The sequence below is a fragment of the Drosophila yakuba genome, chromosome 2L, assembly GCF_016746365.2.
Source record: "Drosophila yakuba strain Tai18E2 chromosome 2L, Prin_Dyak_Tai18E2_2.1, whole genome shotgun sequence".
Taxonomy (NCBI): domain Eukaryota; kingdom Metazoa; phylum Arthropoda; class Insecta; order Diptera; family Drosophilidae; genus Drosophila; species Drosophila yakuba.
This window is the reverse complement of record NC_052527.2, coordinates 12,436,124-12,458,941: the sequence shown is the minus strand read 5'-3', so window position 1 is coordinate 12,458,941 and position 22,818 is coordinate 12,436,124. Positions and strand designations below refer to the sequence as shown.

The following is a 22,818-nucleotide window of genomic DNA, read 5'->3' as shown; positions in this document are numbered from 1 at the left end:
CGGGCGTGTCACTCGTTAACTTTGGCCAACTATCAACTGGAAATTATGACACCACCAAATGCGTTTACACTTTGTATTTATATGATTTGATTTATTTTTACAAAATATGCCTGTCGGTTATGCATTAGAAAAACCTTACATTCTGCAGTGACATAACTGAACTAGCTAACTAATTGTGGCGGACTACAAACTACGACATTACATTCGTCTCGCCCTCCGGCTCGTCTCCCCAGTCCCAGTTATTGAACGAGTCCTGCAAAGGTAAAATTAACTTCATTACTATGTATGCTTATTAAAGACAAATCATTAATGTAATAGATTTATTTCTTTTGAAGGTATGAAGTCATTCAGCCTTCTCAATAGCCACTTACATAGTCGTCCAGATCGTACTTCTCCTCGGGCAAAGCCTGTGGCGAGCAGGCCATGTAGGAGACGCCCGTGTTGTGGGCGGAGCACTCGCAGGTCTGGCTCTGGATGGGCGTGGCACTAAGGGCGACTCGCTTGGCGAAAATAGTGGCAAATCGCTTAATTGGATACTTTCTCTCCGGCTGCAGTTTGCGGGCGCTGAACACAGATCCCTGCGTCTCCACCGCCAGCGTTGTACAGATGCCCAAATTGCTCTTCGGGATGTGGGTCGTGTTGCGGGCTTCCGCATCACCTTCGGGGAATCGCTTGGAGTAGACCAGTTTGCTGTCCAGGCCAAAGAAGTGTCGCAGCTTTTTGTTACGCTCAAAGTCGAACTCGGTGTCGGCCAGGATGTGAAGGTTTATGCCCTCCTCCAGCAAGTACTGCAGAATGGAGGTGTAGTCGAAGCGCATATCCCTGGCCGCACATCTGCTGCAGGAGAGCAGGATGAAGGTCTTCGATACGCCCGGACGGAAGTTCAGCTTGGCAGCTGCGGAAATGGCCATTAGGATATCGTTGCTGCTGCCATTTCCGGTGTTGATGTGGCTAAAGTAGTCCGCCAGCTGTTCCGGCTTGGAGGTGAATTCGTTGTGTTCGTATATGACACTCCTTGCCTTGTCATACGGAGCAACGCCTCCAAAGGCCACCACAGCATACCTATGGATTTAAGGATTGGCATACGGTCATGTAGGTGACGGGGTGAAATGATTTAGGAAAACACTCACCGATTGTTCGTTAGCTTGGCGGCCTGGAGCTGCTCTTCTATGCTGCTCACCACGGTCATGATGCTCTTGGACGTCTTTAGATTGGCATTGCATTCCTTGGCTTCAACGATGAAGACGACGTCGCTGCTTCTTGGGATCTCAGGCCCGGAAAGCTCCATGAAAGTTCCCTCTGGCACGTACGAACCATTCGAGAGTTGGCAGCTAAAAAGGTAATGATTATTAATCATTGATTATTCATTTGGCTAATAGACAACTTACAATACACACTGGGAAGGCACCCGCATGGGAACCTTCAGTGCAGTACAGGCCTCGATGTAAGCCAAAGCTGCTGCACATGCTCCTTTCACCGCCGGGTGTCCCTTTCGAATTGGCGGCGACTTCATGCCCAAGTCCAGACACATTTCGTAGAATGGAGTTGGATCGAGGACCGCACTGCAGGTGGCCAATATGCCGGAGCGGAAGAAGCTGGTACAGGCATCGTTGACCTCCTTGCTGACCTCTTGGCTTTGGGCCAGCTTGTTCTGCCTGCATTGCTTAAGGCTCCACGAATCCGTGAAGCGCTGCGTCTCATTGGAGATCACGCCAGTGGACATTGTGTACTCGTCGTAGGGCTCGTTGTTCAGGGTTCCCAGCAATCCCGCTGTCCTGCCAAAGTACCAACCACTCACCTCGAACCAGCAGAGATCGAACTGCACATTGCAGTGCAGACTGAACTCGGTATCTGAGGTGATGGAGAGTACGTCCAGATCACGGTGGATGTTCACATCTCCCAGTTTCAGAGGTAGGATGGGTTGTGGATTGCCATTAATGCTTATGTGCTGGGTAGAAGTTGAAGAGATTAATATCTAATACTATATACGGTGTAATAGTTGACTCACATCTGTTTCGAGGTCAATTTCAATAAGTTGACCATTGGCAATGAAGCTCAACTTGCGTGTTAGTCCTTGGCCAGCCAGGGATTTGCTCTGGAAAATATGTGTTTTTAGTAAGTAACCAAGGTATCCTTATTATACACCTACCGCTGGTTCCAAAAGCAAAGTGAAGTTTCGTTTAAAGAAGTCGTGGGCTAGCAGATAGCTGCATTGGGAAGTGGGTCGTCCATTTCCTAGCTCGTCAAAGTTAAGATTCAGACCGACATAACGCTGATCGAAGGTCATGTAGTGACGCGAGTCAATGAGCAATGCGCGAGCTAAAGAATAACGTTAAAATTATAGTAACTATAATATCTGGTATACCTTCAATAAACTCACAGTAGTACGGTGGCAGCCAGGTCTTGGGATCCAGATGGGTGCGCATGTTGTAAAGCTTCATCACGATCGATGAGTTGGTTTCACTGAAGAAGCTCTGCGCCTTGGCGAGCAATTGGTACTCGGGAATCTCCTCGAACCTGGGCGTCTCGTTGAAAGCGTGCCAGGACATGGGCAGCTTCTGCTCCAGATCGATAATGCCCACTTCCGGATCAAAGACGAACTTGGTCTTGGCCTCCCGATACATGTCGGCTGTTTCCAAGGCGTTCATGGCGTAGTTGCGGAACTTGTTCCTCAGCAGACCGTACACCTGGTGCAGGCGGTGCTCCAGTTGCAGTTCGTCTGCCACCCAATCGATCTTGGCCATGACTTCGTAGTACTTCTGCACCATGATCTGCACCTGATCGATTTTCTCAAGTTCTTTGATTTCCTCCCAGATTTCGGTGAGGATCTCGTTCAATTCAGCGCCGAAGGGCACCAGTTTGAAGTACTTCTCCTTGACGAAATTCCAGGCTAGCGTGGAATACTTCTTAATGTTGGTGATGGCATCGTTCGACTTGAAGTCCCGGTAAAGGCGCTCCGCATCCGCCGTAAAACTGGAGACCTTGTTGAAGTACGGAGACTCCGCCAGCTCATTGGTGCGCTTGTAAATGAAATCAAACACCTCCTTGCTGAGATTCCAGGCTGTACTCTCTATAAAGCTAATCATCTTGAAGAGATGAGGCTCAAATCGCTTAAGCACTGCCTTCCAGTGATTCTCCGCCAATGTCCACGTCTTGTGCCATAGGTTTTCGATGTATTGTATGAACTTGATGTGCAGATCTTTCACAAAACTGTCGTACTTTGCGATGCCCTTCTCTAGCAGAGCGGATAGGTAGACGAGACTCTCGCCATGGAAGAATCGGGCCACCGCATCCAGAAGATTGTTGTACGTGGTCTTAATGGTATCGATTAGCCACACAATGCTGTTCCGTAAAGCCTTGCCAGAATCTCCCATTGCCTGCCACAGTTCAGAGAAGATCTTGGGCAGCGACTCGATGTGATCTCTAATGGCGAGTTCATCCAGGATAGTTAAGGTGAAATTGACCACGTTTTTGATATAGAAATCATTTGCCTCGTACGACTGATTTACAAACAATCGCAGATCAGCGAGATCCTCCTCCAAAACGCTCAACTGGCCTATATCGTCGATGAAATCCTTGTTATAATCCTTGGCTGTGTTCCACACCACGCCCATGGATTCCGTGGTTTCCGTGTATATAGACTTCACCCAAAAATCAATACCTTCCGAGAACGAACTGTACACCGATTTGCCCACGGCTTGGATTTTCTCGCGAACTTCTTGCCGGATCGATGGACGCCAGTGGAAGCGGCCAGTGATTAGACGTGAGTGATTCATCTTCAGATACGAGCTGACATCGATCACACGTATCTCCTCGTAGTTGCGCCAAATGTCCAGGAATGCACTGCGTGTGTCCGGAATGTAACCGACCATTTGGAGGTTCTGACTGGCGTCCTCCGTCAAGTTGAAATCCATTCGAGCGTAGCGCTCCAAGATGTCCATGTATATGTAACCCGAATGGTTTGTATCTGGAGTATCCCAGAGTGTGGCATTCAGTCCGTAAATCGGATACCGCATGGTGGGCAGCAGGTGCAGTCGCACTGTGTGGAATGGCGACTGGCGTTCGTATTCCACTTCCCGCTTATTGACATCGAGCAGGGCCAGGAATTTGCCATATCTGGCCGGGAATATATCACGCTTGTAGTGGGCTGTAGACTCCGTCTTGTAGTAGGAGTTCCGGGCAGCCAAAGTTCCATTTAGCTGGACATCCAGTTCGGAAGCCACATGTTTGCCGTACACCTGGAACGTGTAGTTGGTGTGGCCGAGTTCACTGTACCTATCCGTCAGCTGAGCACCCAGCTCAATCAGTTGGTCGGGATATTCCGAGTAGTCGATGGTCAAGTGTGTCCTTAGCAGATCACGCAACCCCCGGTAGTACGTTGCCTTGCAATTGATGTCCTTCTCCAGGAGGGGATGTGCCACCGTCAGTGCGATGGTGCGATGCTCCCGATCTCCACGTTGCAGCGGCTCCGCTCTCCATTGCAAGTTGCTGTGTATAGTCTTGGGCTGTTGGTCGTAGTTGCCGCCCAGCCATTGGAAGGACAGGTCGGAGTTGAAGTGCGTCTCCGTCATGTAGTACTGTCCCGAGGAGGAGAGATTGCGCTTCGGATAGAAAATTTCCAGGGCGAAGCTCTGGGACTCGTTGCCAACCTGTGCAATAAATACAAATTAGGCTAACATACTTTTAAATCGATCATTTCGCTTACCTTGCTGAAGTTACCCAGCTCCAGGTTGTATCCCATCCATGCCGTTTCCGACAACTCCAACTTGGTGTGATGCCTGACAACTTCGGGACTAACGTCCTCGTATTTAGTGCTCAGCACCACGGCACGATTCGGATGAATGGCCACCACCTTGAAGTCCTGGGCCTTGAGAGTGGCCCTCGAGTGTAACTCACCGGTGAGATTGAAGTTCTGCGTGTTCCTCAGCTCGTAGACCTCGATGTGCTTCACGTCCTGGGTTCCCGCTGGGTCGCTGGCATCCCTGGTGCTGACAAAGTGAATGCCCAGCGGTTTCACCTCGTTCTCCAGTGTGATGTCCGTTGTCTCCTTGTATATTGGATGCTTGGCCTGATCCACGCGCTTGTACTTGCCATCGAGCACCTGCTTCTCATTGTAGACGACCTTCACATTTCCTGCATCCTGATTGCGTCGCTTTTGCAGGCCATATACCACATCCGCTCGATGCCGGGTCGCCAATGGAACTTCTATTTCCACATTGCCATTGAGGTTGTGGTTCAAGTTGCTGCTGTCGCTATCGTAGTTGCTGTTCAACTTGAAGTAGGCAGTATCCTGCGGCCAAAAGCAGCGGCAGTAGCGGTAGCTCTTTCCACTACAATTTTAAAATTAATAATAATAAACAATTACGGCATGGTTGATTAACTCACTTGTTGGTGGTGAAGTTAAAGTCGGTCTTAAACCAACTGACATTGAGGAAGGTTGGCAGTGTGCTGTTGAAGATTCCATGCATGTTGCTCAGCGAACTAAAGGACACGTCCAGGTCGGTAATGCGACGACTGGAAGGATAATCCAGTGCGCCCACCATGTTGTGGTAACCCGACTTTTCAAAGTCATAACTGCCGGTTACGGCAAAGGTGTGCTCATCCTTGAATTTGGGCGTGATCATCTTGGCAGCGAACTCCTTGCGGGCTCCTTGCTTCTGGAGCAGCTCGAAATCACCCTCCACCACAGACAGGCTTTGAATCTTACCCCACTCGACGTGGCCCAAGCCCTTGTGGTTATTGGTGGCATTTTGATAGGAGACGCGAGACAAGAGCTTGTTCTGTGCTTCCACACTCTCGTAGCTGGCCTCGAAGGTAAAATCGGGATTGATGAACTGCTGGCTGATCACGTTGCCCTGATAGTTGGCACTCAGCTGGTGGCGATCTCCCACAGGCAACGGCAGCTCGGTGATGACATTGAACTTGAAATCATCAACTGACTTGTATTGCGCACTACCATTCACGTCGAGATTCCATTTGGAATCGACGCTCAGGCGTCCGCCAGCCTGCAACTGGGCGTAGGTTTGACCCGGATTCAGGTACTTGGCACTGGCGTGCACGATTCTCGGCTTGGCATTTGGTCTCTCCAGGTAGTTCTCCAGCACCAGCTGCATGTTCTCGGCCAGAATCCAAGACCACAGGCAACTACCTCGGCCAATGTACTGACCGATCTTATACTCGCCCACTATGTGGCCTCCCTTAGCAACCAAACCCACGTCCGAGTGCAGGTGCACACTATCGATTCCGAGCGCCTTCCATGGGGTCTCCAAGTTCAAGTCTCCCACAAGGGAACCCTCAGAGTTGGGACTAAGATTGCCGTAGAAATTAATGCGTGCGATTTCTGGCTCCGTGCTTTCCACTAGCACTGAGAAATCCATGGCTCCGTTGGACTCGCTGACGCTGTAACCTCCGGACATCTGGCACATTTTGCCATCCTCAATGGCGCTGAAGGAAAAGCGAATCTTCTTCGGCCCCGTCTCATGGATGTTCAGTTCAATCACACCATCCCGACCACCAGTCTTGGGCTGTACCCTCAAAACGACATCGATGGGCAGACTGTCGGTCATGCGGACGGCTCCTGTGACTCCATATGTGGCCATATTTCTGTACAAGAACCCAGAGACATCATAACGACCGGAATCGCGGGCGTTTCTAACAGCAGTGCCGTGCATGGAAATGTTGCGGAAGTTTTTCATTGGAGTCCACACCTCAATGTTGAAGACATCTTTCTTTTTGTTGGCACGCGTGCCGTAGGATATGCTCTGGCCCTTCTGGCTCATAAAGTTAAGATCGAAATTGAGCTGGGGATTCTGACCCTTGGTGACCAGCACAGAAGTGGACGCCATCTGAAGTGGCAGCATGGTGGTTTTAATCCTTCCGTTTGCGTTCACAATGTAGGAGGGATCAGTGTGCCAGTCCGTGGTAATGTGCAGCTAATGGAAAAATAAGATCAATAGGTTGTACATAATATACTATAACTTTGGGCATTACCTGGTTAAGTGTTCCATTGTCGGTGACCTCGAATCGTATATCAATGGCATTGTCCACGGCTGAGAAGTCCTTCTTAAAGTACACCTGACAGCCATAGTGGGGAATAACGTCCGTCTCCAACAGGATACCCACCGATGTTTCCAAGAAGCTGTCCTCGTTCTGAGTACACAGATAGTTGGTAAATATAAGTGCTCGTTCTTAGACATTAATACGAACCTCTATGGAGGCAGCCATCGAAAGATGTGTGTGGGCCGTAACCGCGCTGATGTTGCCCTTATAGGCATTTTCATCCATTTCGAGGCGCCCGTGAACGTAGATTTCCTGAAGCTTTTCATACGGTGTGAGTAGTGTGATCTGGACATCATGAGCCTTGGGCTTCACATTATCCTGCAGGGCGGTGTAGTTAAACTCAAAGCCCAGCTCTTGTGTGTGTTCCTTAGCATCGGTGACTACGAACTTGACGCGCTCATAGAATGCGTTGAAGTGTAGGTCAACGTGATACTCCACAATTGACTTTATACTCTTGGCCTCCGGAAATGGTGTAGTCACGGTCAAGAGATTGTGGATGTTTATGTAGTCAGGATAGTGGAGGCGATCCTTGAACTCCAGTTTGCCCTGTGGCAGTTGCACGTGACCCACAACCAGATAGAAATCAATGATCTCCTGAATGTCCACAGTACCCACAATGGTTGGCCACACAAGTGTGTCCACTTGGAAGTCCGTGAAGTAGGAGAAATACTCCTCATCTGGATCTGGCTTGTAATCCATCTCAGCATTGAGTGGCTTGAAGTCCGCGTCGTAGAGCATCTCCAGTTCCATTTTGTTGTTGCCCAGCTGATTGACCAAGTCAGACTTTGGTTTGCCGTTGATCTTCGCACCCAGCTTATAGTTGGACAACTTGCCGTGCAGCTGGAAGACAAACTCGTCCCTCTTCAGCAGCTGAACAATGAATCCGTTCTCCTCGAAGCCAGCCAGTGGGGTGAACACGTGGTAGGAGTACTCGAAATCGGTGATATTCTGCATGTGCCACACGCCAGTAAATCCCAGGGTGACATTGTTCCACAATCCGCGCATGTCGACACGCTCCGGATGGAATAGTGCAAATACTGCCGCCTGTTGGAAGCTTTCGATGGGCGTGGCCACACTCAGCTTGACATCGAAGTTGAGGAGATTCTTAATATCCGCCAGGACCTCCACGCCAAGAGCTGCCGTGGGAGCTCTGACCTCCGCCACCGCATGACGTTTCTTCTCGTTCAGGCCAAAGCGAGCGTTGATGGTGCGGAATTTCTCCAATGGAGTGGTGATGTTAACGGTTAGCATGTTGTCCGTCAGCTTCTTCACATAACCGTCCATGGTCAAAGTGAACTCCCGCAGATCGAAGTTGAGCGAAGCAGCTCCGCTGACCACGCGTTGGTCGCTCAGTGAGAACTGGGCCACCAGACCACCTTTCTCGTAGCCCTTGAATGGACTTACCAGATGCACTAAGCCGGAATAGTTATTGTATCGCTGGTTTTTCCCAATCTCCCAACTGGAGTCCATGCTGTACGTGTTGAAGGTATCATTCTGTCCACTGTAACCCAGATACAGCTCCGTGTCCACCTTCTTGACATCCATCCAATGCTTTACCTTCACATTAATTGTGGGAATATCGCGAATGGTGCTGTTGATGCCGAAGCGCACATCAAAACTCATCAGATGATCGTTGACGTCGTAGTCGCTCTTGTAGCCCACCTGCAGCTTCTGATCATCTGCCCAGAAGAGCGTCGAGTTGACAAGGATCAGGTTGTGCTGGTTATAAACGCCAGCATCAAGGCTGTTGAGGCGCCAGCCTTCGAAAGGAGTCCGCAGCTCGGCTTTCACCCAGTTATGGAGAGTCTGGCCGGGAAGAATACCCGCATCGTACTCGAACTCGATCAGATCGTCGATGCTCCATGAGCTGTAAATCTTTCCAAAGTATTTGGGTCCTCCGGTGAAGGAGCTAAAGCCCACGTGAATGGTGCGCTCCGGATAGGTGATCATCACATTGCCGCTGTAGTGCTTTGTTCCCGGACAATTGTATTCCGCCAGCAGTCCCAGTCTCTGGGTGGGATTGCGATTGGCATCCCATTTCAATTCTAGAGAGAGCTCCTTACGCTTGTCCACATTCAGCAGGCCAACTTTAATATGCACATCACGTACTCTAAATGTTTTAAAAGTGTATTAAACAGCCTGGTTAAAGAAATTTGACTTAGACTTACTTATCCATGTGAATTTCCAGCTGCAGCAGTTTTGGCTGCTCTGACAACAATTTGGCATTGATCCAGTAGTCACGTTCCTTGACCTTCAGTCGCACCTCCGCATTGGAGTCGCGATTGTCGGCATTGTATTGTATTGTGAGGCCATAGGGATCTTGGCCATATTTGGCTTGAACGTCATAGAAGATCAACAGCTGTTTTCGGCGATAGACAATGTTGAGGGAGGTTACATTGAAGGATGGGCTTTCCACAATCATTTTAAGGTGATGAAGGGCCTGGGCCCGCGAACTGCGATCCTTGTAGTTCGCCTTGACTGCGACTGAGTGTCCGGTAAACCACGAGCCGTTAATAAAGATCTAAAGGGATTTTCAACACAAATAAACTTAGTACCAACATATGTAGTTCAGAAGGTTTTCTTACGATATAATCCTTGGTGGACTTCTCGTTCACTTTAAGGCTGGCCGTGCACGAATTGAACTCCGGCACAGACACATTCATGTAGACATCGATGGCAAAAAGGTTTCGTCTTGGCAAAAGGACGGAAAACATTCCCGTGATCTCCTTCTCAGGAGTGTACTTCAGACCAACGATGACTTTGTGCTCGGTTCCGTTTTTGTAGCGTTCTTCGTGCCTTAAAGTAAAGTAAGAAAACACATTAAAAGAAACTAAATAATAAAAGATTTTAGAGCACACTTACTTAACTAAAATGCGGTAGTCAATCTTTGACCTCGGAAGCTTCAGTTCTAGACTGGCCCGTGTGCTTGAGCCCTCCAAGAAAGAGTCCTCCGAATGGGCGCGAGCAAAGATCAAACGAAGCAAACTCGTGTAGTTGGGATTGACATAATCCGGCGCATTGTTGTAGGTGATCATGCCTTCGGTGTGGCCCTGAAGACTGAGCCACGTGGATTCCGATGCGAAGTTCAGCTTGGGATATGCCGAGGTCTGGAGCTTCATGTTACCGCGATACTCCGTCTTGCTTTTATCTCCGTTATTAACCAGCTTGCCGGCAAAGTTAATCTCCTCAATCTTATTTGCTTGGAACTAGATAGGAACAACAAATTAATCTATTGAATGAAACAACAAAACTGTTGCAAATACCAACCCTGTATTTAATGGTCATGTTGGTGGAGGTGGTGATCTCGCTTTGAACCACATTGCCCTTGATCACAACCTGCAGCTTCTTGGTCTCAAATGAGAGATCCACATCATGCTGCTTGATGCCATTCTTCTCGTTTACTTTCACAGTGCCAGCCAGACCAGTAATGTTGACACCATTAATGGCCAGCAGCATACGCGGATTGTAAATCCAGGCAGTGAAGTCCTGGTGCCTACGCAATTCCATTCCAAGGTCCAACGATCGATTTCCGTTTGTATCTAGATAGACATCCAAGCGTCGGAAATCCGGGTTTCCATCATAGCTGCAACCAGCGGAGACGCGATTAGGTCCATTCACAAAGGCCACGGATGCATTGAAGGCATCGGGCACCTTGGTCACATTTGCAACCAGAACCCGGGGAACCTTTGAGCCCGGTGTGGTAAACACCAGCGCAAACTTGTTGTCCTCTTCCTGCTGCTCCCATCTGTACTCGAACACGTACTTCTTAGCACTGAGGTCCGACTTCTTCAGAATCAAGCTGAAATTGAGTGGTCCTGCTAGTAGAAGGCTTGGGTAAATTTCGGTGGCATTGCTCAGATCCGGAACGCTGTAGTGGGAACACATCTGCAATCCGATGGCCTGATCGAGCACGGGCCAAGTGCATGTGGAGTTGGCACTTCGTTTGGCAATGCCCGCCTGAGGCACTTGCTCCTCCTGCTTTTGAACCAACAACTCGGATCGGACACTGAAGATCTCGTTTTGGTCTCGGGGAAGATCGAAGGAGAAGGAGACCAGATTGCGGCCACGCACCTTAAGCTTGGCCACCAGCTCGGAGTTGGAGTAGAGGTTGCTCTTCACCTTGATGCCGGATTGATCCCAGAACATGTCCGTCTGCATGGTGGTGATCACATCCACGGACACCGAGGGCTTAAACTGACCCTCGACATCAAAGTGCCAATCGGTGGGCGGATCCATTTCATCTAGGCTGCCACTAACACGCAGATCAATGGAGGAAGCTCCGAAGGCATGAATCGCCAAGGGAAGTCCGACTGCCAGGGGCACCGTATATGAGGCATCCAGAAATACCCGGGACTTGGTATACGTAAACTCCTTGCCGGAAAGCACATTCTTTGCCTGCTGGAAGGGATTGAATTTGGCAGCCAAGGCCATCACCTCCACCAAGGACTCGACATTGTAGTAGCGCAGATCATTGCCAAAGACCCGTAGACCAAACTGTGCTTTTGGATTATTGTAGTCGTACTTCAGTTTATAACCAAGACTGTCCACGTTGCGATCGATGTCCTGTTTGCGAGCGGTACTGACATCTCGCTTGTGTCGCTTACTACCTTCCAAGGACTCCTCGAAGTCGTAATCTTCGTCGTCTTCCTCCTCGGACGCACGTTCATGTGGCTGAGCCTTCCTCTTCAGTCGCAGATTATCCAGGCTCAGCAGATTCTCAAGGGTATCGTCTTCCTCGGCACTTTCGTTGCCCAGCCAGCGATTGAGGAAGGAGAGCTTCTTGCGAAGCAACTGGCCGCTCAAAGGTCCTTTGGGACCAAAGGCGTTGGCCGCCAACTCCTCCAATCCTTCAGCGCGGGCAGTGAACTCAAAGAAGTTCACCGACTGACCGAAGAGATCGGCAGTAAAGTTAACACTCGCAATGCGCGGCAAGTAGGAATCGGTGCCAAAGATAACATTCGCATCCGTGGTGGTACCAAAATTGTACTCGTCAAAGAATAAACTGTGTTCGTAGTTCCTGGAGAACTTGCGGAAGTCCATCTTAAAGCGTTCCGAGAGCTCATCATTGAGCAGCAAGCCCTGGGCCTCAATGCGAACGGGGGAGTTGGATTTAGCCAGGTTGGTCAGATGGGACCACACGAAGGAGCCCACCTGGTTGATTTGCTCGTGTTCTAGTATCGATTTTATTACCCCAACCGATATGTAGTCGGGACACCTCATGGCCTGCAAGTAGCTGTATATACGCAGCTCCGAGTTCAGTGTATAGTTGCCGTAGTTATCCAGGAAGTAGCTTCGGTGTCGAGCACAGTTCACCCTGCGGAAGGCCAAGATGCCGTGCAGGCGAATATCCACCGGGGCTTCGTCCTCACGAATAATCCACTGCAGCTGTTCGGCGAAGGCAGGTGACACCACGCCAACGTTACCCAATCCCTTCAGCAGGATTACCATACGCTCCCGGGTGCGTCGCTCGCCCTTGAACAGATTGTACAGGCTTAGGAACTCGGTCTCCAGAAGATTGATGATCTGTTGCACTCGAAGGTTCTCCTCGCAGGCTTCGTGGTGTTTGCAAAAGCTGTGCACCACCGCAGTGGCGCCCAGGGTGTACTCCGCGTCGAGTCGATTCTCGGCGTATTCAAGGATCGAGTGGAAGGTTTCCAGGGTGTCCTCGTCGGGGCGGGTGATGAAGGACAACGCGGTCATCCAGTCGTGAGCCATCTGCTTGGTCAGCTTTTCGTTGATAATCTGATCACGCATCACTTTGTATGAAGCTGTGCTACCAATGAAGGGCAGCGATTCCAGCAAGTGATTTCTGCAATATTTGATTTAGAAACGTATTTGAAGCATATAACATTCAATTTACTTACCTGCCCTGTTCGCAGGTACTAGCTGAACGCTGGAGCAACACGGATAGTGTCTTGTAGCTGAGGCTCTTGGAGGTCTGCAGAAAGTTGGTGAAGACATCGATGAACTCACGCTGAATATTGGGAAAGCCAACCTTGCACATCTCCACCAAAAGTTCCCGGGCAGCCTTGATCTCGTCATGCGAGGGCTTTACGGGAGGTGTATGATCAAAAACCAGAGTGTCACGCCTTTCCACAAACTCGGGATCTGTGGACCAATCCTCGATTATTCACTGCATTGTTTAATCAATAAGGAATTATTTACGTTGCTCTAGGAATTCTCCGGCGCTGTAAGACTCCTCCCCGGTCAGCTTCAGCCGACTGGTACTGGTGGTCAGGGCACCTGAGCTGACGTTGGAGAAGGGCACCAGAAGATGTGTCTCCAGACATTTGATTTCCTTATAAACGTTGTTATCAACGGTGAGCTAGATAAAATGGCATATGAATTTAATCAATTATTTATATTATTTTTATGCGAATTGCACTTACATTGCAGTGACTCTGGGATTTGAGAATGGGCCAGATGGTCTTGTCATCGCGGAATGTGTATGGCGTGGTCTGCAGAACGGAGTGGGTGGCATATCGCTGGCGGCAGGAGTTGATGTCCTTTGTCTTGCGGATCCTCACAAACGCACTGTCGGTGTCTTCCAGTGAGTACTGCACCTGGCATTGACCGGATACATCGGTTTCAGTGGTATTGGCATCGACGTCGAAGCGCATCATGGTGTTCTGGAAGGCGGAAAGGATGCCCTTCTTGATGTTGAGCACCCACGGTGTCTCCAGCTCCTGGGGACACACCTCGCTGATGAGGCCGTCGTGGAAGGCGAATCGGAGAAGATTCGTGGTAAGATCCTCATTGAACTTAGAGCTCTTAGGGTGGACATTCTCAAAGTTTTGCGCCTCGGACTCCTCGTTAGCCAGATTGTCATAGTAGTCGTACTCCTTATTCTTCTCTGAAGAATCGCTATCGTCGGACGATTCATTGAGCACGTCCAGGTTATCGTACAGCTTGGCATCGGTGATCCGCAAGTAGCCTTCGCAGGGCTTGGGGAAGAATATTTCCAAGTTCGACTTCAGCAGGAGGTCAGAACTATTGTCGCCGGATCCGGCGAACTCGGTGCGCACAGCCACCGTGTATTGATATTTGTAGAGCTGTTCGCCATAATTGAACTTGGCATTCTTCGAATCACATTGGGGCCGGCCGCAAATGCGTGGATCCTTCAGGGGATCTACAAAAGCACACAGTGGTATGGTATTTGTAAAGGGCATGGCATTAAGTTATTATAAGAATTACTTTCTCTCACTGCCTGAGCGTGTGCGATGAGCAGCAGCAGCCAAATAGCTGCCAATGGCTTCATACCGCCCATGGTGGGCTTCTCCTTGGCTATCGAGGATTCTTCGGATGAGATTGGACCAGGTTACATGTGGAAACCTGCAAGAGAGAAGTGCGATATGCAGGTTGGAGATAATCCTGTTCAACTGGGACTTCATTAAGAACCATCACTGCCAGTTGACTGCACCGACTACTCGGTGCCTTTAATTGAATAAATTTTGCAATTGATTGGACAAAGGGCGAGAAAGAGCCGGGTTAACTTCGAAGTGCTCGTATTTGACATGCTGACACCAGCAGCAACTACAGAAATGGCAAAATGAGCAGGCCGTGTACTTCTGTAGTTCTGTAATATTCGCAAAATGATTTCGCACTCAAGTGCGTTTTGCTTGGGAGAATGCCTGCGATTTCCTTTGAAGCCGCACACATCCCGTCCATTATTATAACACGCCACGCCTCCTGGCCACAGCCGCCCCCCCTGTGGAGCGGAATGCAAAGCCAAAAGCAAATCAATTGAATTTCCACTTGATTCCACATAAAACACACAAAACCAAGACCCAAGGAGTATCCACCAACCCTCCACCGCCATCATTAATTCCAGCAATAAAGTGGGGGGCACCGGGCGGAATCCTGCGAGGCGTTACCGACAGCTTCGATTGATGCCAACTGTTGTTTGCATTTGCATTTGATTTTAAAGCTGCAGCTCACAAAAAAAGAAATAACAAAAATAGAAATCAGAGGAGCAGAGTGTAAATCCTTTTTTGTTTTCCTCCGTTCCGTCTGCTGTATTGAACCTCATAGCTGCATATAAATCTTGCACACTCTCTAACAGTGCTGGCATATTGCTGACTTGAAAAGTGATTTTGGTAAAAGTCAACAGAATTAAAGGGTTCAAAAGATGTGCCAGGCGAAAATCAGAGTTTTATGTCCCCAAAATCTATATTCCTTAGCCGAGACAAAAATATCAGACTTAATTTTGAGGATCTTGTCCAGATGCTTTAAACAACTTATATGTGACTCTAGTACTGAAGTAACATATTTTGGTATCCCCTAACTTGCAAAAAATATAGGATAAATGTTGGCCAGCTTTATAAAGCGAGTTCACCAATTTAGTTGAATGCAAAAACATGTACAAGCGAGAGGGAATTTAAAAACTGTCCGGAATGCGTCCATGTGAACACCTCTGTGCCACAGGATCGTCCTTCGCCGCTTCCTGCGGTCTGATTGCGGTTCTGGCTGCTTGCTGACAATGATTGCTGCAAGAAACAGTGAGAGCACTTAACACTTTTTTGCACTTCGACTCCGGCTGCAACTTATGCTGCTCCGGATTTGGCCAGCGTGGCGTGTACATCAATTCGTTCATTTCCATCGATGCAGCAGCACCCAGCCCTCCAGCCCTCCTGCCCTCCAGCCCTCCAGCCCTCCTGCTCCTCGCAGGATAACTGTCGGAATCCTTGTGTGCGGCTGTCACAGATTGAATTGCGTTTGCTGGCGGTGGCTGCCCGGGTAAATAATGATTGCAAATCACGCTGCTGACGCCAATCGGGCCAAATTGCAGTTTCCACTATGTTTTATCGCCACTTTTCTCAGCAGGCTCCTTTCATTCCAGGTTCTATCACTTCCGTTAACATATTGATATATGCTCGATCATCTAGGTTTTTAAAGTACCAAGCTTAGCTTAAGATTTAACTCTCAAATGAAAACTCATAAGCTTCATATACACCAGCAGCTTAGCCAAAATTAATTTCAAAAATTCATAATCTACGGAGTTATGGGCTTTGACCAAATTTTTGTCAACCAAAATTGGTTTAGCAATGCTGCAGCTTATCAATTTAGATTTCCCACGCACGATGCATAGAGATTAGCGAGTCAGCGCCCCCCACAAAACCCAAAAAAAAAACCAAAAAAAAAAAACAATGCCAGCTTGAATGCACTGCAGTGAGTCAGTGATTCCTCCTGCACGTCCAGTCCACTTCACTATTACTATCTCCCTGTCAGCGATGACCCCACGACCCTTAAAATCTGCACTGCACCCTGCGGGTCATTCCACTGCTCCTGTACTACACAAATATCAACTTTCTTGGATTTGTTCGAAATGGAAGTGCAAACAGAGCTCAACCTATTGAAAATTGTTTACATTGTTGTTTTTGGTCAGTCAGAAATAAACGTATCTACTCAACTACCATTCAACTACCATTTTAAAAACTTGTGTGTTTCTGAATCAATTTAAAAATATTTGAAAGTATATTGTTGTGTGGTATTTCTCCCAGTGCACGCCCCGTAATACTGCTGCCGTTTTTATCCGCAAAGCAGACAAAGCTGATAAGCGATAAGCGGCTTAACTTCCGCGGCTGCTCGGACGTGAATCCAGATTCGGAATAGGAGTAGAACTATCGGGGTTTTGCTAACCAGCATATATACTCGTATATATAATTTGACAACGATTTGCAAGAATAATAATAATGGAAATGGGATTTCTGCGGCGTGCTCTTTGATGATTTTTGCTGCACTTTTGGCCTAAGCCTTTGAGCTTGTATACACACCCGAGCACGACCCCGAAATCAAACGGCCAAAAAAGTGCAATAACCAAGGCAGAGAGCACATAAATTCAAGCCCCCCCTCACCGCCACCTCTGTGGCCCCCACCCAATTGCGATCCCCAAGCAAACAAAACTTACGATTACTTGGCCAAAGCCAGAGAAACTCAGGAGCCATTTGTTTTCATATTTCCCCCCTCACACACTCACACCTCCCCGTGCGCCGCTCATAGAACATTTCCCAGGCAAACATTTTGGTAAAAATGCAATTTTCAAGTGAAGGTGAAGTTGCAGTTGCCAGTTTCTCTGGCAGAAAGTGAACTGGTAGGGGCTTTGGGGCCAAAAGGGCACATGGCGAACTTTAGCAGATTGTTAGCGAGTTAAAAGAACACCTGAAATGACGATTTGAAGTACTATGTATAGTAGAGGTTTGCATAAGCCTCTCCCACATATGTATATGCATCGAAATTTTAGAATTAGTTAAACAAAAATGACAAAGGAAAATTCTTTACAAATAAAGGATAAGAATTCCTTGGCTTTAAAACTAGAAGGAACCAATATGAAGGTAAAACAAGTATTTGTTTGTGCTTCGTAGCAAGTCATGTGACAAATGGAGCAAGCTGCGTTTTTGTCATAGAAACATGTGAGTTTCAGAATTTATATGAAATTTTTTGATTACCAAACGATCCCGGAAGAAGTACCGTCACTCGAAAGTTGATTTTGATTATGCCTTGTGCTCAGAGTCTGTCTGGTGGCATCAAGGCCCGATCCCCACTGGCAGTAAATGCAACAAAGGGGAATAAAAAGCAAGAAAATTTTCACTAGCATAAATTCCAAAGTAAATGCAATTACGTTTGCTGCAGCAATTTTCCGGTGAGGGGCGTCGTTGGAAAAAGGGTTAGGAAGGGGGGTCGTGCGTGGCACATACATATGTACGCACTTGCATCCATATGTTCCGCATGAATTGTAAGGCGGAAATTCTCATCCTCGTCGCCATCGTCGCTGCTGGCATGCAAATCTAATAACAAAGTAGGAAAAGAAAGTTATCCATGTAGCGAAGGAAACACCAACTCTGAGGAGTTGCAAACTAAATTGGAGCTGGCTGCGAAAAAAAATTTTCCGAGCCAAAGAAGCGCAGTAAAAAGAAGCAGATCTTCTTCATGACCATGGCGCTTATTCGAAAATTTTGAGTGCGTGGCATGCAGCAGCGGCAGCAAAAGCAACAAAAGCAACAAAAGCGGCAAAAAGAACAGGAAACGATGACAACGGAAGCATGCAGTCATTGCATAAAGACGCGGCAGTTTGTTCCCGCCTCACATTCCTCCACTTGCAACATCCACTGAAAGCCAAAAAAATGATGGGGGCGCGATCTGACTTCTATTGCCTTTTTCAACCAGCGCCATTAATACCCCTCAAAAGTATATTGTATTGGGAGTAACGAATGTAACAGGTAACTCCTGAGCATATTTTACATCTCTATCAAATGAAACAGAAAACTAAGAAATAAAAGAAAACAAACTAACGCATACTTTAAGGCTTAAAAGTGGCATAGCTTTGTAGATACCAGGGGTACCACATAGTCGTGGGCCTGAACAACAAAGGCCGTTGGCTGCTGTTGCCTTCTCACCACCTGGTTGCCATTTTAGCGCCATCACGCTTCGCTCGGCATGGTCGTCGTGTTATTGTTGTGCCCCTCTGTTTTTGCACCCAGCCGCCTGGACCAACGTGGTCCTAATGGCCTCCAAATGGGCGTTGTGTTTTCGCTATGCCCCCGTGCAACTGCCCTCCTCTTATCGCTGCCCCTTCCCCTTTTCTCCAAGGTGCATACAATATGCAATGCATTTTTTCATGTTCGATAAAGACAATGGGTGTAAGAAGAAGGGCGGACAGGTGGTGGAAATGGACGGAAAAAGGGCCGGTGAAAAGGCAGGTGGAAATTGTTCGTGTGCTGGGTGAGAAATTGGAAAATTGAAAATTATGTGTATCACTTGAAAAATGGCTAATAAACGAGATTAAAATTGCCAGAGGCGTGATTTTCAGCTGCAATCTGCACACTGCAAACTGAGAATTGCCAAGGCAGGTGGGGAAAAAAGAGTAAAACGAATGGGAAATCGACTGGGATTGCATTGAGGAAAATGTTGCGCACAAGCTCATACTATGTGTCCTAAAAATGGGCACTTGTAACAGGATAATAGAGGAGCAGAAATGCCCGAAATGGGAAAATATCTGTGAAAAGTTTATTGAGAAAAAATGAATCATAACGTATTTTAAGAAAATACAGACAAATATCAGGTTCTGAAAAACCCTTAAAACCATTCAATGTAGAAGCTTAAAGAGGAGGAACCTTTCTATAGCCTTAAACCACACCTTATTTCCATTCGAAATCTGCTCAAATCAATACGCATACGCACCGTTGTACGGTGAGAGCTGCTGCAGCTCTTAAAGCGAGTGTCGCTCGCTTTCAGTTTGGCAAACATTTGCATAATTTGGCAATGCTCACTTAGATTCTGATGCCAGTTGCTCTTTCGCACATTTGCAGTGAACGGAAAGAAGAACTATTATGCAAATTTGGTTTAAGCGTTGAACAAAAAATATCCCCATGCCGTTTGTTTGGCTGACTTGTAGTCAACTGCAGGCGTCTCAGTGCCATTCCCTTTGGTTGTAGGTGTTACCAAGCAGTTGGCTTGAGTTGGCTGTAAATAGTAGTGCTCCTCCACCCACAGCTCCGCCAACTGGCAGTTTGTCCGTTTGTTGGTTTTATGTGGCTTAAATCGTTGCCGTTTCTCCACCTGCTCCAGCTGCCTTTTTATCCCTTCCTGTTGCTGTCGTGGCTCCTGTCGTTGGGCTACTTAGTTCTTAGTTGGTCTAGCCGTGGCCGCACTTTTGGTTCGTTTAATTTTTATGGCTTTGTAATTAAAAAAATTATGGCCAAGTGCTGCAAGCAGGGAAACCAAGTAGGAAACTAGCCATCTGTTTAAGGTGCTTGTAGGGTCCTTTTGTAGGGTTTCTAATTGAAAGCGGAATGCACGTATGGCTTTGAGGCCGTCGAGCATTTGTGCTATTTGGGTGTATAAGCGCAGTGCCTAGCTATCAACGGAACATAGAAATTTAATGGGAATCATAATGAAGCCCTAAATAAGTATATTCACTCATATATCTAGCTGGTTTTCCCACTTCTTTTGACAGTCTCTCCTTCTTTTCACTGGTTTACTTTCGTATCCATCTTCACCTCAACTAATCCCGGTTCTTTATCATGTTTAAGGACGAGACATATGGAGACACAGGAGTGGCCCCCACGCACATCCTTCCACTTCTTGCCAGGACGGATTGATGTCAACTGCCGCAGCGACATTTTCGGGCTGACTTCGGGCCAAGTGGTGCGACCAACAAGTGGACAGATCGCTTGAGGAAATTAAAGGAAAGCCGCTCAGTGGGCACCTTGTTAATGCGCTGCGTGAGTTGCTGATGACAAGATGGTGACATTTGAGTGCTTTGGGAAAGCCATAATCCTTTCACCTGCGCAATCTGAATCTGTCATCTGCAAGTGCTGCATGTTTCATGTGTGGGATTCAGTGTGCAAGCAGAAAGTATACGCCATGTTGTGCGGAAAACAATAAATGCGCCAAGAGTTATGGAGTTCCTTGTGTATGGTGTTAAGCAGTGAAATATTTTTCAATCTCCTTTCACCACCTGAAGTGGACTAGAGGATATGTGCAGAGCAAGCACTGTACCAGTGTAAATAATCGTGATTATTGTTGTTTAATTGTGTTTACATAAAAATAAATAAAAACGGATAACAAAAACTCAAGATCTTCCTGTGCTCGAGATCATTCATTTATGTATACAATAATAAAATAATAAATATTATATACGGTTTAAAAAGATTGTTTTCGCTCTGATTATTGGTAAGTAAATTCATTATTATGTATTTTTTGAATCCACATTTAAAGGGTTAACTCTTCCTTAGAGTAAAAGCTCATGAAGTATGTATATAAGAATAAGTTTAAAGTTCATCTCAATTTTACTTAGCTGCGGAAGCTGATATATTTTTTTTTTCAAAGTAGTAGCTGATTTCATTCTGGAATCTCTTATCAATTAACAGGTCTCAGTTCAAAGTATTTGCACGTTTTTGTATTTTTTTATTGATCAGATTATTCGCTTATAAGATGTTGTATTTCATTTATAGATGAAATACAATGAATGATTTAAAGTACACCAATAACGATGAAAGCACTCATCTGATATTATTGAAATCAATTTTATAACGGCATAGTTACTCATTTAATAATAGACATAAGAGCACATATAGCACGTATAATCTGTTAATTCATAGTTTCACTGCAAAACATTTCACAAGCAGAGTAAATAAGACAGTCAGAAACTGAGAGATTTTGCTCTGCTCTTCCTCGACAGTTGCTTATCACTTCACACACTTTATATTTATAAGACCCGACATTGATTAAACTGCGACTATTCCCTCTTGTTTTGTATTGAACTCTTGACCCAACTTATCTGGGTACGAGACTGATTCCGATTCAAAATCCACACGTATGCGATGTTAACTAGCGATTTCAACGACATGTGGCGCACGGGTTTTCACAGTTTGAGGTTATTTTCGGAAACTTTCCACATTTTCATTCTACACATTTTCCGCTACATTTGGGCTCTGCACCCGTAATGGCATTTAACTCATTCGAATTTGCAGCATTTCACTGCACTTTGTAGTAGTGAAAAAACGCGCACACATTAATGAGCTGCATGCTCATTTCCGGTACGTTAGGCACACACTTGCACGGGCCAGCTAACCCACGCACACAAACGCAGATACCAAGGAATTAAGTGCGACGGCGCAACAGGATGGCGTACAAGTGCCGCCGAAAGCAGCCAAACAGTGAATTTATCCTTACTTCCGGTTCGAACGCGCCGCCAAACCGTCAACAGGCTGGTTCTCTCTCTCTGTCGCTCTCGCACTCGCACTCGCTTTCGTTTCCGGTTCCGTTTTACAGCTCGCCACTCCACTTGAGTTCCGAGGAAGCGTCCGTTGCCCACGAAGCGGCAAACACGAATGAGGCGTTGGATTCTGGCTGATGCTGATTCTGCTGCTGCTGCTGCTGCTGCTGCTGATGCCGCTGCTCGTTTTCCGCTCGTTCGTTCGCAGGCTCTCGGCTGAGCCGACTATCGAGTCAGACACTGGGGCACTTGCCCTGTAACCCCGCAGTGCACTGGAAAAAAATGTTGATTAGTGCATCTCTTTGAAAAATAATGCACTATAGAACTGCATAAATATGTCTTAGTGTTACTGGTAATATAACTGCTGATTGAATACTTAAAAATGTAATTGAAATTATTCCTTCCAAACAAAACGTCTTCCTGTAAGAATTAGTTTACTTTTATATTATTTTAATGCAAATATTAACCTAATCACAGTGCAATCTTTTTTACAGTGCTTGATGTCAGGCCCACTTTTGGTAGATAAGAGACCATGTCTTTTTTGCGCTGGCACATCTCCTCCGGTTTCAAAGTGCGTGGTGAATGAATGGCAACTGGGAACTTGGAACTGGGAGCTGGGAACGGGAATATCGAGGAGACCGGAGTCCAAGCTGAAGCCGGGACATGAATGAAATCGTCGCGCGCATATCAGACGCATGCCTCCGCAGTTGAAGTCACCGCTGCAGTCCATCCTAATGGCTGTCAGCTCTGGTTATCGGAACTGGACTGGCCGAAAAGCATCCCGCTGGCTTGTCGCCCATTTAAATGCCTTTGGTCATGCCATATTTCAAAGGATTTGGTCGTGGCCCTTCGTGTCCTGTGAATACCCTGGCCCTGCAAATACTCTAACGTATGCCCCTTTTTTGTTTTGATGAGATTTCGAATTCGATTTCATACTGTCAACTGTATGCCGCTGCCGCTGATGTTTTGCTTATCGGTTTGGACTTTATATTATTTATTCCATCGACTCTGTTCCCTGGTCTCTGCCACCCCAAAATGCCACA

General features: G+C 47.2%; 2 protein-coding genes across 2 annotated transcripts; both read right to left on the bottom strand.

Moving 5' to 3' along the window:
- Positions 1-76: 76 nt before the first annotated feature.
- Positions 77-21,869, bottom strand: LOC6527881. Its single transcript, XM_002088917.4, has 20 exons — positions 21,733-21,869; positions 14,254-14,391; positions 13,449-14,188; positions 13,225-13,384; positions 12,924-13,167; positions 10,327-12,868; positions 9,922-10,265; positions 9,645-9,855; positions 9,228-9,580; positions 7,207-9,169; positions 6,991-7,149; positions 5,386-6,932; positions 4,706-5,330; positions 2,381-4,649; positions 2,150-2,319; positions 2,009-2,095; positions 1,389-1,948; positions 1,131-1,331; positions 372-1,062; positions 77-253 (listed from the first exon to the last, which is right to left on the bottom strand). The coding sequence occupies exons 2-20, from the start codon at positions 14,324-14,326 to the stop codon at positions 191-193; spliced, it is 13,002 nt and encodes a 4,333-aa protein (XP_002088953.2). The 5' UTR covers positions 14,327-14,391; positions 21,733-21,869; the 3' UTR covers positions 77-190.
- On the bottom strand, positions 21,729-22,722 carry LOC26536282. The gene is made up of 2 exons (XM_015199233.3): positions 22,243-22,722; positions 21,729-22,047 (listed from the first exon to the last, which is right to left on the bottom strand). The coding sequence occupies exons 1-2, from the start codon at positions 22,503-22,505 to the stop codon at positions 21,729-21,731; spliced, it is 582 nt and encodes a 193-aa protein (XP_015054719.1). The 5' UTR covers positions 22,506-22,722.
- Positions 22,723-22,818: the final 96 nt, after the last annotated feature.